At 37.4% G+C, this 16,627-nt stretch overlaps 1 protein-coding gene across 3 annotated transcripts in view; it reads right to left on the bottom strand.

Annotated features, from left to right (window-relative positions):
• ccdc93 (coiled-coil domain containing 93) overlaps nt 1-16,627 on the bottom strand; it is an 876,647-nt gene that overhangs the window by 832,098 nt on the left and 27,922 nt on the right. For all 3 annotated transcript variants that reach the window (XM_051930752.1, XM_051930751.1, XM_028807976.2), the window contains 3 exons: nt 16,186-16,248; nt 6,862-6,935; nt 785-866 (listed from right to left, as the gene is read on the bottom strand). In XM_051930752.1, the coding sequence (XP_051786712.1) occupies nt 785-866; nt 6,862-6,935; nt 16,186-16,248 (219 nt within the window). The remainder of the gene's footprint in view (nt 1-784; nt 867-6,861; nt 6,936-16,185; nt 16,249-16,627) is intronic.

The following is a 16,627-nucleotide window of genomic DNA, read 5'->3' as shown; positions in this document are numbered from 1 at the left end:
TCAGAGAACTGAATCCTTCTAACATGACTGTTAAAATAAAAGGGGAAAAAAGTGAATTAGCAGTGAAAACTGGTCACTGATTAGGAAAAGGGTTAGAATGAAAACCTGCAGCCACTGCGGCCCTCCAGGCCTGGAGTTTAACACCTGTGCTATAGAAGGTGCACCACCATTAAAGACCACATTAAGTGCACAACTGGAAAACCACTTTGACAATGAAAATGATATAGCGTACAGTATACGCTTAATGTTATCACTTGCTTTACATAATTAAGTATTCGCCTCACCTCTAAAATGTTTGAAAATGAACATCTAAAATATTTTGTTTCAGTACAGGTAATCAAGTATATATTTAAACACCTTCCCCCGTGTCTGTGTGGGTTTCCTCCGGGTGCTCCGGTTTCCTCCCACAGTCTCAAAGACATGCAGGTTAGGTGCACTGGTGATGCTAAATTGTCCCTAGTGTGTGTGCCCTGCGGTGGGCTGGCGCCCTGCCTGGGGTTTGTTCCTGCCTTGCGCCCTGTGTTGGCTGGGATTGGCTCCAGCAGACCCCATGACCCTGTAGGTAGGATATAGCAGGTTGGATAATGACTGACTAGCCTTTATGAAAGAATAAAGAGGAGTATTACATTTACCTCATCACCAGAGCTTCACATGATACTTCACAATGCAATTTGCCACTTAATGAGGAGCAATTATAACTCAAGTGACTGGCACAAATATCACATACTTGCAGACAACAATTTAATTTCACCTCACTAAGATGTTTTCTACCGAATTCACTTACCCTACAATGTGTACGGAATTCGTGTTCCTGATTCTTCAGGCTTTCATTCATTGCAACCAGTGATCTAAGCTTCAGTAAGATGCTGAGAGGAAAGAAAAAACAAAAAACTTAATTGTATCAGGACTGCAGTTTAAAAGTGTTAAAGCACAAGTGATGTAATGAGGACCCGAAATACCAAACACAAGAGTGTAATCTGCTCACTTATATTTTAATAATTTTATACTGAAAAACCAATCAACATAAACACAGTAGACAAATATACAGAACCCGATGCCAGACCTCCACAAGATCTAACAGTATTGCTGTTTGCATGTGCCCATTTTCCCCATTTTTATCAGTTTTTATTTGAAGGTATACAAAAAATTTCTATAAAAAATAATGAATAAACTGTGTAATGGTCCATAATTTTATTGCAAGTAATTCTGTTTTCATGAACGGGTGCCATATAAATTAAACGATAGAGACGGACAAGATGGATGGATAAACAGATAGACAGACAGCAATTTTAGCATAGTAGGCAGGATAGCAGAGACAGAAAAATATCTGAGTATAGATAGACAGATAGATATGAAAGGCACTATTATGATAGATAGATAGATAGATAGATAGATAGATAGATAGATAGATAGATAGATAGATAGATAGATAGATAGATAGATAGATAGATAGATATGAAAGGCACTATTATGATAGATAGATAGATAGATAGATAGATAGATAGATAGATAGATAGATAGATAGATAGATAGATAGATAGATAGATAGATAGATAGATAGATAGATTTGTCCCTAGGGGGAATGTGTCTTTTTACAGAAGCTTTTTAAAGAAATAAATACATAAATAGGTAAATAAATAAATACCGTATTTACGCGTGTACCACTCGCACATTTTTTCCTGAAAATTAGCATTAGAAGCTCAGATGCGCGTCATACATGAGGAAATTTTTTTTCTGTATTGTTTACTTCTTCTGCTTGGGCTCTCACTCTCTCGCTTGACGGAAGTAAGAAAAACTTTCGTCATGCAACAAAAACAGAAAGGCATTTCGCGGAAAACGTGCTCTAAATGCTTCCTATACAATCACAACGCGTGTCGTACACGGGGCAAAAAAATGTTTCGCGATTTTCTTTGTAAAAATTTGTGTGCGCGTCTTACACGAGGGCGCATGGTACATGAGTAAATACGGTAGACAGGCACGCACACTTTGGTCTGAGTACACACCAGAATGACTATAAAGAAAGAAAATTAAAAACAAAACTTCTGGCTTGGCTGTCACAGTCCTAGTGTGGCACTACACAGATATATTGCTGTTGGTATAAAGGAGCCCCCCATTCTGTTTCCTGACACACTTCTACTGATTAATTTGTTGGCTGAAAGTCCTCAGTGTTAGTGTCACAGAGAGGATGTGCAGCACTGTTCATAATTGCACTCAGTTTTGTTTTAAACCTTTTCTTCACCACAACCACCAGGGGTCCAGAGTGTGTCCCATAACTAAGCCTGCTCTTTTAATTAGTTTATTGATTCGGTGGGCCTCTCTTGAAGTGATGTTACCAACCCAGCACACCACAGTGGCCATCACAGAGATGTAGAAGATGTGAAGGAGGTCACTACCCACTTTAAAGGAATGCAGTCTTCTAAGGAAAAAAAGCCTGCTCTGCCCTTTCTTCTGTTATTCCTCTGTGTTCAGAGACCAGTTCAACCTGTAATTAATGTGGACCACCAAGTACATGTAGGAGTGGACCACCTCTACATCCACTCCTTGAATAGTGACAGTACTTGAAGACTGCAGTGAAAGTCAATAAGCAGTTCTTTGGTTTTGCTAATGTTAAGTTGCAGACAATTTTCTTTGCACCAAGAAACAAACCTTTCCACCAGACTCCTCTCCTGTGTCCCTACCCCCTTATCAACACGCCCCACAAGTGCAGAGTCAACTGAGAATTTCTGCAAGTGACAGGACCTGCCTGTTATATTTACAGTATAGTCGAAGGTGTACAGAGTGAAGAGAACAGGAGACAGGACTGTTGCTTCTGCTTTTATTATTTTTTTCTGAACAATGACCAGAACACACCCACAACAGAACTAGATGAAAATTTCAACCGTCTTTAATAATCAGAATACCTGTGTGGAACTGGAGATGATAAATACTGTGAGAAGACGGGAATAGAGGTACTTTAGTCAGATTGTTTCTTTTTTAAAGGTTTAACTGCTCATTAAATAGTTAACAAAAACAAGACTACAGCTCTATATTACTCCAACGTGGCTAAATACTTCATAATACAACGTGGAAACTTCCAATATTGTTTTAGGCATTACAAAGTAGAACAAACTATCTGGAAGAAGTGGACAGCATACTCTGTATGCTCCAAAATGGCTAAAAATGATCCATTAGTAAGAGAAAAAAATAAATTCAATAAAATGAAAATCTTGGGGAACAAAATCTCTATTTGGGAAAATACATTGAAGACGTTCAAAAATAGAATTCCACTCCATAATGTGGAGGGGCATACAACCTGTAATTAAGCATACATTTTGATTGTTCTCCTTTTAAATATATGTACAATGTTTACTGCATTGAAAAAATGGCAAACAACATAACACGTCAACAAATTTCTCTTGAAAGGAATTTTAATATCGGATTGTGTACACTAAATTGCTTTGCTGCATACTTTACACAAATCAAACTTGTCCACAACGCCCCACCCTACAGGGTAGTACGGAATTGTAATAATAATGTAGTTTATAATACTTGAGCAGTTGCAGCATTTGTTTTTTTAGTATGCGCTTTACAAAATGTGGCGTGAGATGGTTAAATCATGAATGACAGCGAATGTGTGCACACAGGCAAAGCCGCGTGTAAGGCCCAAGCTAATATATCTTGTTATCGAGTCACACTGGGTCTTAAGGGGATAAAAAGAAACAACAACAAGACTATAAATCAAGAATGGTGTGTGAGGTTTAATATTTTTTGGTAATTGTCAGCTTGATGAAACATAATAAACACATGCTGGTATAAAAATGACACCATCTTCTAGCTTTAAAAACGTACTGATTTAATACCGTCACATATGTTTCAGTATATTATTAAGAAGAAAAAAAAAAAAAACACAGTACCTAGCCATGCTTTCTCCTGGGAGGTCTGTTTCCATGATGCCAGTGGACGTTGAAGGATTTGCTCAAAATTCCATGGCATAAACCCTTAATATCTCCAAAAGCCAGCTGTCCATACTAAGACAGAATCAATGGCGATTCTCAAAAAATTAATTGCCTAAACAGGCACTCGGGGTGAGCCTTTGACGCTCAAAACTGGAAGAATGCCAGGGCACTGGGCAGATGGCTTCTTGCCTCTCTATGCTTTAACCTTACAAGTCTGAATCCCTTCGTTTAAAAGAAAAAATGCAGACTGCTCTTGTCTGGACAGCTGTCTGATTTATTAAGATGATCCTCTCCGCGTCACAGATGTTGAGTTGCAGCTGTAATGTGTCAGACATTTAGAACCGGACAGATTCATCAACACTCATTATTCCTAAAAATAGTTTTCGTTGTTCATCATTTTGTCAAACACACACACACACACACACACACATCTGTAGATTTTATTTTATTTGATAAAAATGAAGTCTTTGTTATTACTGCTAGTGGTCCTTTACTCCAAAAAACTAAATCTGTAAGCAATTCATGAAACATCTCTAAAATAATTTTGAAGGTTACTGTAAAAAATGAATTATTTCTTTCAAAATATCTTCATTGAACAGTGTAATAAAAAATACTTGTATGCAATGTTATTTTCTTCAAATAAAATAAATTAAAAAAAATACAAATCAGGAGTGATCTCCCCTAGACTTTGATAGATAGATAGATAGATAGATAGATAGATAGATAGATAGATAGATAGATAGATAGATAGATAGATAGATATGAAAGGCACTACATAACAGACAGACAGATAGATACTTTATTAATCCTAAGGGGAAGTTCAGTATTTTCATATATGGGGATGGATATTAGAGGAGTAAACTGCAAGACAATAATTATATTTTTATATCATTTACATTAAAGAACCATCAACGACAAATCAAATCGAATAATATATTGAATAATTATTATAAAACTAAAGTTGAATAAATCGGACTCTGCAGCTGCATGAATAATAAAAAATTACCACTTCTGGTTAGCGGAAATAGCTCAAAAGTTGATAAAAATGTATGTTTTGTACCTAATACTTGTATGCAAAATTTGTCAACCTAACTGAAAGCGTATTTAAATGATCTTATTTACAAACATACATACATACATACACACACACAAACGTAATTTCTAAAAATGGTATTTTCGAACTCAGGGAGGTCTAAAACGTTGAGATTCATCAAAATCGAATTTTTTGGACGATTACAATAATTTCCCTACGAGAAAGTAAATCGGAGTCAGGGAGGTCTAAAATGTCGAGATTCATCAAAATCTCAAGATCAAATTTTTGGACAATTACAATACTTTCCCTATGCTTTGTATATGAGAAAGTAAAAAAGTAACAAGTCTACTCTCTATATATAAAATCCTAAGCCTAAAAGTGCAACGATTTTGTGCAATGATTTTATGTGATGTTTTTTGTCACGCTTTAAATCGGGCTTATTTTAAAAACCTACATATATATTTTGGTTTGGTATCATTCATTTCAGAATTTATCGAACTTTAATGTGATGTTGTTAGTTTTTCAGATTCTTATTCTGTTTTTAAATTATAAACTAAAATATCAAGAAAGTCGTGTTTTTTATTTTTGATCGAATAAACTTTTACAGGAACAAACTGTTAAAAAAAATGATCTATTCATAACACCAACGTTTGTATTTAGGTGATTTAGTTAGCTGAAGGTCGAGTTACGATGACCCAATTACATACCACGTTAGTTTTCACGTGATGATTTTTCCCGTTATTTAAAAGAGTCATTTTTTAAAAAAAGAAGTTTTTTTATCTATAAGAATGTCAGTTAAAACAAATGGATTGTTTATTTAGTCTCTTATAAATACTCATCGAGCACAGTGGATGGGAATATTCCAATCGGTAAGAGAGTAAATATTTTATTCTCATTTCATAATTTTTACTCCATTAAATAATAATAATTTTTTTTTACATATTTATTGAATTTTGTGATTTTGACTCCAATAAATAATAATTTTTCTTTTGTACATTTACAGATTTTACTAATACTCTGGCCGCAACTGGGGGGCTTGCCCCCCAAGTTAGAACAATATATTTACAATTACATTATCTATGTCAAAGTAATACAAAAAGCCAAAAATAACACAAGACTGTGAAATAAATTACTAAACAAAAAAATGTCTTAAGGGCCAACAGCACTTTTTGTTGCAAGTGTTCCATTTTTCCCCCTCTTTAGGATAAAATATATTAATTCTCCAAAAATGATTGCAGTAAATCTCAGTTTACTTGCCAATTTGATTGTCAGTTTTGCAAATGTAAAACTCTGCTGCAGAAAGTGCACACCCTTTCTACCTCCACTTTAAAAATAATATTCAAAAAGATCTGATCTGAAATGAACAGATTTTCATGAAAGTGCGCCTTTGTGAACCATACATCTGTTTTAAAAATATCCATAGACTGACAGCATATTACTGTGGATTTGTCAGAAAATATAGCAACAGTGCATTAGTTTGCAGTGGTGACAAATACTGTAGATTTAACGATTTAATAAAAGTGTAATTAAAAACTTCATTTCAATCTTTTTTTTTTAATTAAATTTATTTCTATTGCTCTTTTGTTTACTCTGGAATAATTCCGAGGTAAATTACTGTATCTGTTAGGTTTCTGCTATCTGTTTGATTGAATTGTATGACATTGTAATGTTGTACTTTTCAAAAATAAAAAAAACATAATTTCAGTACTCTTATTCTAGACAAGTCTGGTTATTTTAAGTGTTGCAAATGTTGATCTCTGTAACAGTACAGGGTTTAGTATATGCATAGTTAACAAACTGATGACTTTTTTTCCTTTAATACCTACAAAATTAAACAATTTCACATTATCTTAAATTAACAATTAGTTATTAAAACTGTAATAAGATACCCACCTTGAATCAGCTTGGCTTTCCAGTTCTTCTAAGGCTGCAAGGTCTTTGTTTAACTGCTCTGCAAAGTTTACAGCCTAGAATGAGAAGGGCTAGATTAGACCCCCAAAAATATTTGCTATATCACTTTAAAAATAAAACTTTTTTTAATCCTATCATACTATTCTCTATTCTATGATATGTCAAAATGCTAAGTATATCCACAGAGAGTATATTTTGAAGAAAATTATTGCATCTGTTAGAGGTTACTGTTATGTGTTTTGACTTGTATGACATTGTAATGTTGTACTTTAAGAATAAATAATAAAAAAATAAATTATTTCAGTCCTCTTACTCTAGACAAGTCTGATTATTGTAAGTAAAAGAGAAAGTTTTGATGATTAACAAAACAAAAAACATATACAGCATACACATGTTGAGAGACATTTTTGAGTGATGAACTAGAAATATACAGTAGTTAAGAACCGGACATTGGAAGAGCCATACAAACATGTAAATGTAGATCCCAGTTATGCCATAAAACTGACCAGCATAACCTAACAACAACATTTATTTATATAGCACATTTTCATACAAATAATGTAGCTCAAAGTGCTTTACATGATGAAGAAAAAAAATGGCAAAGTAAGAATTAAAATAAGACAACACTAATTAACATAGAATAAGAGTAAGGTCTAATGGCCAGGGAGGACAGAAAAAACAAAAAAAAAACTCCAGATGGCTGGAGAAAAAAATAAAATAAAATCTGCAGGGGTTACAGACCATCAGACCACCCAGCCCCCTCTGGGCATTCATTCTACCCAACATAAATGATCAGTCCTCTTTGTATTTAGGGTTCTCATGGAAGGACTTGATGATGATGGTCATGTGGACTTCTGACTTTTAATCCATCAATGTAGGAACATCATGGTGCTTTGATTAGATGGTGGTGGCCCTCATATAGCACAGCCGGCAAGAACTAGTACTTTTTGCCACATTTTTTCTTCTCATTTTCTTGGTACCATAGTGGGAGAGTGCATGTTCTCCCATTGCCTCATAGGGTTAAGGCTCACTACAGCCCTAAACTAGAATACATTAATTTGGAAATGGATGAATAAATGGGGCGGCACGGTGGCGCAGTGGGTAACGCTGCTGCCTCGCAGTTGGGAGATCTGGGGACCTGGGTTCGATTCCCGGGTCCTCCCTGCCTGGAGTTTGCATGTTCTCCCCGTGTCTGCGTGGGTTTCCTCCGGGCGCTCCGGTTTCCTCCCACATTCCAAAGACATGCAGGTTAGGTGGATTGGCGATTCTAAATTGGCCCTAGTGTGTGTTTGGTGTGTGGGTGTGTTTGTGTGTGTCCTGCGGTGGGTTGGCACCCTGCCCAGGATTGTTTCCTGCCTTGTGCCCTGTGTTGGCTGGGATTGGCTCCAGCAGACCCCTGTGTTCGGATTCAGCGGGTTGGAAAATGGATGGATGGATGAATAAATGGACATTTTTACTTTTCCACTGTTATTAAGTATATTTCCACAGTGGTTATATCATCAATCTATCTATATCTATATATATTTCGCGGCTTCACTCCATCGCGGATTTTATATGTAAGCATATTTAAAAATATATCGCGGATTTTTCGCTGCTTCGCGGGTTTCTGCGGACAATGGGTCTTTTAATTTCTGGTACATGCTTCCTCCGTTGGTTTGCCCAGTTGATTTCATACAAGGGACGCTATTGGCAGATGGCTGAGAAGCTACCCAGCTTACTTTCTCTCTCTCTCTTGCGCTGATGTAGGGGGGTGTGAGCAGGGGGGCTGTTTGCACACCTAGACGATAGGGCGTTGCTACCTTCTGTGTGCAGCTGCTTCCTGAAGGACATGCTGCACGGTGCTTCGCATACTTAAAAGCTCAAAGGGCACGTATTGATTTTTGACTTTGTTTTACTCTGTCTCTCTCTCTCTCTCTCTCTCTGCTCCTGACAGAGGGGGTGTGAGCTGCCGCCTTCAACAGCTTTGTACCGGCGGTGCTTTGCATACTTAAAACAGCCCTATTTAATTTGTTTGCTTTTCTCTCTCTGACGCGCACTCCGTTGAAGAGGAAGATATGTTTGCATTCTTTTAATTGTGAGACTGAACTGTCATCTCTGTCTTGTCATGGAGCACAGTTTAAACTTTTGAAAAAGAGACAAATGTTTGTTTGCAGTGTTTGAATAACGTTCCTGTCTCTCTACAACCTCCTGTGTTTCTGCGCAAATCTGTGACCCAAGCATGACAATATAAAAATAACCATATAAACATATGGTTTCTACTTCGCGGATTTTCTTATTTCGCGGGTGGCTCTGGAACGCAACCCCCGCGATGGAGGAGGGATTACTGTATATCTATATATCTTATATATAAACGTCTATGCGTGGAAGTGTGTTTGTCTGTTTGTCCAGCCCAGAAGTGAGAGGTGGAGTTGGTGTAAGGGCTCAACCTCCGAAGATACACAAGTGAGGCCAGCACGTCGACAAGGCGAGACCTCCGAAGAAAGAGTCACTCACTCAGTGGCTAATACAGAAACGAGGTGAGCACATTGGCAAAACGGCATCCCTTTTATTTTTCCTCACGCCGCTAATACACAAGCGAGGAGAGCACACCGGCAAAAGGAAACTCCCGAAGAAAGACAGTCGCTTAGCTGCTAATGCACAAACGATACAAGCCCGTCAGCAACACGAAACCTCCCAGTAGGGAGATGCCCAAAGTAGTTCCTTCTAATTAACGGACATCTCTACATTTCAATTTTTTTTTCTGACGATTTTAATACTTTCTAGGAAACTGCTTTTTACAGCACAGGCTTACACAGCTAGTATATATACATATCTATCTATAGCTCTCTCATAAATAGATATGCTCTATCTATCTACATCTACCTATACCTATATCCACACACACACACACACACACACACATAATATACAAACCATCACATGGTCTGTTTTGCCTTGAAGTTAATTTCACAGCATGCGACTAACACTCCCCAGTTACACCAGTTAGACTTTTGAATTACCACTGAACATATTTTTGCATATTTTTGATTGTGCATTTGGTCTTATCTTTTCCGTATTTAGTATGATCCATCACAACCAAAAAAGAATCAGAGAAATAAGACACCAAAAGTGTGTTTTTTAATTTGTACAGTGTGGGACATGGCCGGTCTTTTATCCCGGCCAATACCCCCAGGCTGCCAGGTGGAGCCCTGCCTGCAACATAGAGGTGCCCAGAGTTCCAGCAGGGCATCATGGACAGTGGAGTTTTTCATCACAGCCCTGCTGGATACCATGGGAACCTCCAGGGGACGCTTCAGGAAGGCCCAGAGACTGTTATGTGCCCTATAACCCGGAAGTACGATGTAGTCATAGCAACAGGACGAATGACGAGTTTCCGGGGTGAAGAAGAAGAGTTTTTATCTGACCCGGAAGTTTTCCAGGTCACATGGACAATGACGGCGAAACACTTTCGGGTCAGGGAATATAAAAGGACTGTGGGAAAGCCCAGACGCTGAGCTGAGCTGGGTGGAAGGGTGGCAACGCGTCTGGGAGTGTGGAGGATTGTATTGTAGTGATTATTGGTGATTTATGAGTATTGTGGAGTGGAGGGTGCTTTGTGCACGTTATTGTCTAAATAAAAACAATATTTGGACTTTTACCTGGTGTCTGGAGTCAAGTCAGAGGGTTCAAGAGGACAACAGCGCCCCCTATCTGTCACAACAGTTTGCGAGACTTGCAACTTTCAAATATGACAGTATCACTGCCCCCAAAGCGAAGTCAGTCTATTAAAAGGGAAGATTTATATAAACGGTTTGAATTTTTTTTGTTAGACTGGTCACATTTACGATAGTCTTGAAAAACACAACATTCTTAAATCAAATTTATGGTCATAGGGCCTTGGGGAAAATATACAGTGCCTATAGGAAAGTAATCTCCATCTTGGAAGTTTTCATCTTTTTTGAAATGTTGGCATTGATCTACAAATGACCATCTGTGGGTACCATTGCCATTTCATAGGTACAGTATCCTGGGCTGAAATTCCACACCTGGTCCCACTATATCTGTATGGGTTTTCCACTCACATTTCCAAAGATGGATCACTGGTTTCTCTAAATTCGCTGTCTGGTGCACTGTCTAGAATTCTTTTCAGCCTTGCACTCAATCCAGACAAGATAGGCTCTCCATGATCTTGAAATTAATCTGGACTAGAAATGTTTCACTTAGGTTTTGGTAGCAGTGTAAGATTACAGCACGACATTCAACATCAAATCATTTGGTAACACAGTACAAGTTGAGAAATGCAATTCTGGTCTCTACCCTGTTTGTGCATATGATCAATTTACAACTGAAATGATAAGCATAAGGCTATCTATTTGATTAATTAAAGTCTTTTATTAGAGGACGCTGTCACCCATCAACTATTGTCATATATGATGAATGGTTAGAATCTATGTTTGAATACAAATTAATTGGAAGTGTAAACAATCAAGAAAAAACACACACACAAACATTATGCACATTACATTTTGAACAAAGTTTAAACACTTAATGCGGTTCTCATACTGCTTAGCCTGATTACTCAGATTGGAAAGTTTACAGTTTAAACAGTTTGTAAAAAAGAGCAATTTGACATTTTACATGTTATAGAAAAGGCAAAGTGGCTTAAGGCACATGAAGTAGACTGTGTCACACACGTGCGCATGGGATGCTGCTAAAGGGCTTGAGTGATGGCAATTCCGAATCAGACCAGGATGTGGCAGAGTGCACCAAATCTTTTTCTCGCTTTCCTGCAGACCATTCATGGGAAACTCAGTCTGGCCCTGTTGACGTCACTTCCGGGTCCGAACCTATGGACGAAGACCCTTCTGGTCCCGGCCACTTTGACATCACTTCCTATACTGACATTTAAAAGCCTCCACCTTTTCCCTATTCCCTCAGTTCTGTTTTGAACTCTGGTTTGTGCACATCAGTGCAATCATTTATTTTGCAATTTAGCAGCCAGGAAAACAATATACGGGTGGCTGCCCCAAACCTTGCAATGGCTCTTGTGCAAGTTTGTGACAACTGGCACAGCTACATGCTTTAGCAACACGCAGAATGTGTCATTAAATGTACTTCAAAGGAGACGGATATCAAATCTCAGCTTGCCACGTGTGCCCCCTGCAAGACACGGGGCATCCCACCAATGACTAGATCCTATCTTACACTCCCAATGGAGGGAGGAAAGAGTTCTGTTAAGCAAGGAGGAAAAACAAAACAATGCACATGTGCGCGCGCGCACACATACCCCAACAATATTAGGTACCCTGAGCCATTAACTACTAAATGACTTGGTGAATTTAAAGATATATACCTAAACACAACAGAAGAGATGAATAAAGGATCAGGTTTTTGTGTGTTCAGATGTGCCCTGATCTCAGAACAATAAATGCAAAGGCTGACAACATCTGGCATACAGAAACTACTAGGAGTTCTTTTTAAAAAGGCATGTGAATAGGAGCCTGAAGAGCACCAAGCAAGGCCACATGCACTCATATATAGTAAAGTAGAAGTCTACTCTTCACAGGCAGAGAAGGGCTCAGTGGGACAGTAATGGGAAATGTAAACGGGTCTCGCACCCCTTGATTATACCAGACCTCAAGAGGAGAACAAGTGGAAGCAGAAAGATAAAGTGAAAAGGCAAGGCAACCACAAGTAAAACAGTATTAGGAACCACAATGCTGCAATGGCAGATTAATGCTACACATCTAAAATGACTTCATATTAACAACAAATCAGAATATTTCTTTCATGTAATACTTTTCACAATAAATACCTATTTACAGTTCAGTTTTACATAAAAATTGGATATACTTCCCAATATCTAGACAGACTAATAACCTGTAATAAAATGAGCCTACTTGCTGAAGACTAACAGATAATGGTGAGGTATTGAAGATCTGGTCGGACAGAGCAGTGCCCTCTGTTGTGTGACTAAGCTGAAAAGTAAACGTCACACGCCAGCTTAAAGGGAAGATTTTTATAAAAAAAAAAAATATTATACATATATATATATATATATATATATATATATATATATATATATATATATACAGTGGTACCTCTGGTCACGACTGTAATTTGTTCAAAAACTCTGGACACGACCCGATTTGGTGACCACCCGAACGTAACTTCCCCATAAGATTGTATGTAAATACAATGAATCTGTTCCAGACCTTATTTACTGTATGTAAATATATTTTGTTTAGCACAAAAATATTTAATTATACCATAGAATGCACAGTGTAATAGTAAACTAAATGTAAATTAGTTGAATAACACTGAGAAAACCTTGAACAACAGAGAAAACTAACATTGTGAGAGTTCGCGCTAGACCCTTAAGAACCGCTCACTGTAAACTTTATTTTATTTATTTTTTTTTTTTTAAATGAGTTTTAAGCACAGGGGGAAAAAAAATTAAATGCCACTTCTCTTGCAAAACTTTTCAAACCATCCTCTACTGGCTTTGAATTCCTCACCTTCCCCACTCGAAGGAGGATTTTGTTTTCAGCAAATCACCATGAATCTTCCTAACTTTCTCGCATATGATCGCCTTGCTTACGCCATCCCTTGCAAGTTGCTTGTCGTTCAACCACACTATCAACAGTTTTTCCACCTCTTTCCAGCACTTGAGGCCTCCTGCTTGGTTAACATTATAACTCCTTTTGCAGCATCAGCTGCTTTGTTAGGCCCTGTATACATAAACAAAAGAAAATGGGAAACGGAGAATGGGAAATCATTGGTGCATACGAACGCACGTAGGGAAACGGGCCGCCAGTGTTTTTGTTCACCATCAGAGCGTGTGGTCGTGAACAGATGCAAAATTTTGGCAAACTTTTTGTTTGTAACCCGATTTGTACGTGTTCGGAAACGTTCGTGACCAGAGGTTCTACTGTACCTTCTTCTAAAGAAGTATTTAGCTATCTGATGGAGATTTTATCTTTTCACAGATACCATGCTATCAATGAAAATTATTTCATGAGCATATCTTCTTGTGAATAAAAAGTATGCATCTCTGTGTAACAGGGAAGCACAATATAGTGTGGTAGCTAACGCTAAATCTTCATTGGTTTGAATCCTCACATGGACAGGGTGAGGGTGTGGGTTTGCACAGACTCCCCCAACTATACAGATTTGCTTCAATGCACTAATTTTCCTCCTACATTCACAAAGACGTGCTAATTAGGTTTATTTGCCGATTCCATATTGAATGTGTGTGTGTGAATGTGAGTGGGCTTGCTCCTTGCTGGCAGGGGTTTCTGGACTTGTGCCCAGTGCTGACAGAATGGGGTCCAATGGCCCACAATCTTCAAATGGATTAAGGAAGTCTAAGACTGTTCTGCTCAGTTTAATGACAACCCACAGAGGCAGATCTCTAATGTGTTGTTTTTTTTCCAAAGACATTTTTCTCTGTGTTGTGGTGTCATGATTATTCTGGGAGCATTTATTTGGAAATGGCTGCACATGCTCTTTATGGCCACCAGGAGGCACCTGAAACACAATCAGCATTTCTATTACAACACATTAATCTATGTATATCATAAATTAGACTTTCAAAGTGTTTAACATGGTATCTATATGTATAGAGTAAAATGTTGATATTTGTTAAAGCAAACTATTTTACTAAATGACAAAATAAATAGACATTTACATCGAGTTAATTGTAGATGCTGGCACAATGCTTAACTTGGTTGATAGATAGATAGATAGATAGATAGATAGATAGATAGATAGATAGATAGATAGATAGATAGATAGATAGATAGATAGATAGATAGATAGATAGATAGATAGATAGATAGATAGATAGATAGATACTTTATTAATCCCAATCCCAAGGGGAAATTCATATGTATGTGTTTGGTGTACACTTCTAGCCATATTGAATAATGCCACCAAATTTAATTTCTAGTGTAAAAGCATCCAATTACCTGGAAGTATATGCGGCAAAAACTGTAATATCCAAACCACACTCTGTAAGGTCAGCCATTGTTTGCAAAATTATTTGAGCTCCCACAAGCTTGATAGGGACCACAGGTGAATTATAATTTTCAAAACTTTTTACAGATTTGCCAAACAATAGCAGATATTTGAAGTAATGGTGTTTATTATTTTATACAATCTTTAATTATGCCTCCCCCTTCCCTCCACCCTTGGAGCACAACTGTGAAGTAACTCTCATATGGAAATTTTCACCATTCTTAGAAAGAAGCCTAATTCATTCCTTCGGTGTAGGCTTAGTGGTTGATTCAATGCCCCGTATTTGTCACTGAACACAAGTAAAAAATCTTCACATTGGTGAATATTGTTCATTATGATTAAGTGCCTTTGAAATTCAACTGTGTGCACAAAAGCCTGTTTAATTGTCAAACAGCAAAACAAATAAAAAATAATTCTCATTACTCAAACCGCTTTACATAGACAGAAGGGAAGCACTTCAACCACCACTAATGAGGATGATGCGACATCAGCCATTACTGTACCAGTACAGTGAGAACACATGAGCTATTAGGTGGTGAAGGGGTGAGAGAGAGAGAGTCAATTAGAGACAGGAGATGATTGGAGTGCCAGAATGGACAAGGCTGTGATGGGCAATTTAGCCAAGACATCAGGATAAACCCTATGCTTTTCGAATAATTCCCAGAGATCTTTAAAGGCCAGAATCGGAACAGAGTCAGAATCTCGGTTTTATGTCTCATATTTACAGCACAGTGTCCCCCGTTTGCATTGGGATCCACACACAGACCACGGGGTAAGCGCCCTCTGCTGGCCTCACCAACACCCTTTCCAGCATTCACCCAAGATTTTTCCTAGATGGTCTCCCATCCAAGTACTGGCCAGGCCCGCACATACTTAGCTTCAGGCAGATGACCTGTTCCGAAGCTCAGGTGGTATGGCTGCTGACATAGAATAAAGGAGTATGAATAATTATGCATTCATTATTTTGATTGCAATGTATAATTAATGGATTTATAATATACTTAAATGATCTGGAAAATGTTTTCTTTATGATATTTTAATGTGTTTATTTGGAAAAATGTTTTGAGACCATTCTAGCACATCCCAACTAAAAATACTGTTATGTACAGTATGAATCTTAAAAACCATGTAGTTCCGATTGTAAAGCATATAATGAACTGCATGTTGCACATCCCAATCCATTGTCTTATGCATCTCTACTTCCTTCTTTTTTATTGAATGTGTTTTTCACAGACTACATGGATGAAAGCAAATTTACACTATCTAATTGACAGTATTGTAAATAATAATAAATAAAAACACTCTTACCTCAGCGAGTTTACTCTTTGCCTCCTCATACCCTGTCTGAATCTCAAATTTTTTAGCTTGAAGCTGGAAGGTGGAAATACAGGCAAAAAGTAAAAACAGAATTTTTTTTTTTTTTTTTTTTTTTTAAAAAAGTTAGCCTTTTTATATGTACAATTAATGTTAAGCATTATGTATGGCATGATAACAGAGATACAAACATATACTGTATAAATGTATCAGCTCTGAGAACATTCTATATTTCTACATTAAGTAGAAAATAAACACGGATGTGGTGAAATGATCTACAGATAATCAAAAGGGTCCTTGATGCTGTTATGTAATCAAGTCTAAAGCAATATTAGAAAGAGTTACACGTACAGCATGTCCCGGTCATCAAAACAGGATATTGCACGTTTTGTTACAACATTACAACAAATGAGAAAGATTTTTAATTTTAACAGCA

The sequence above is a fragment of the Erpetoichthys calabaricus genome, chromosome 8 (assembly GCF_900747795.2).
Source record: "Erpetoichthys calabaricus chromosome 8, fErpCal1.3, whole genome shotgun sequence".
Lineage (NCBI taxonomy): Eukaryota > Metazoa > Chordata > Cladistia > Polypteriformes > Polypteridae > Erpetoichthys > Erpetoichthys calabaricus.
This window is presented reverse-complemented; position numbering and strand designations above follow the sequence as displayed.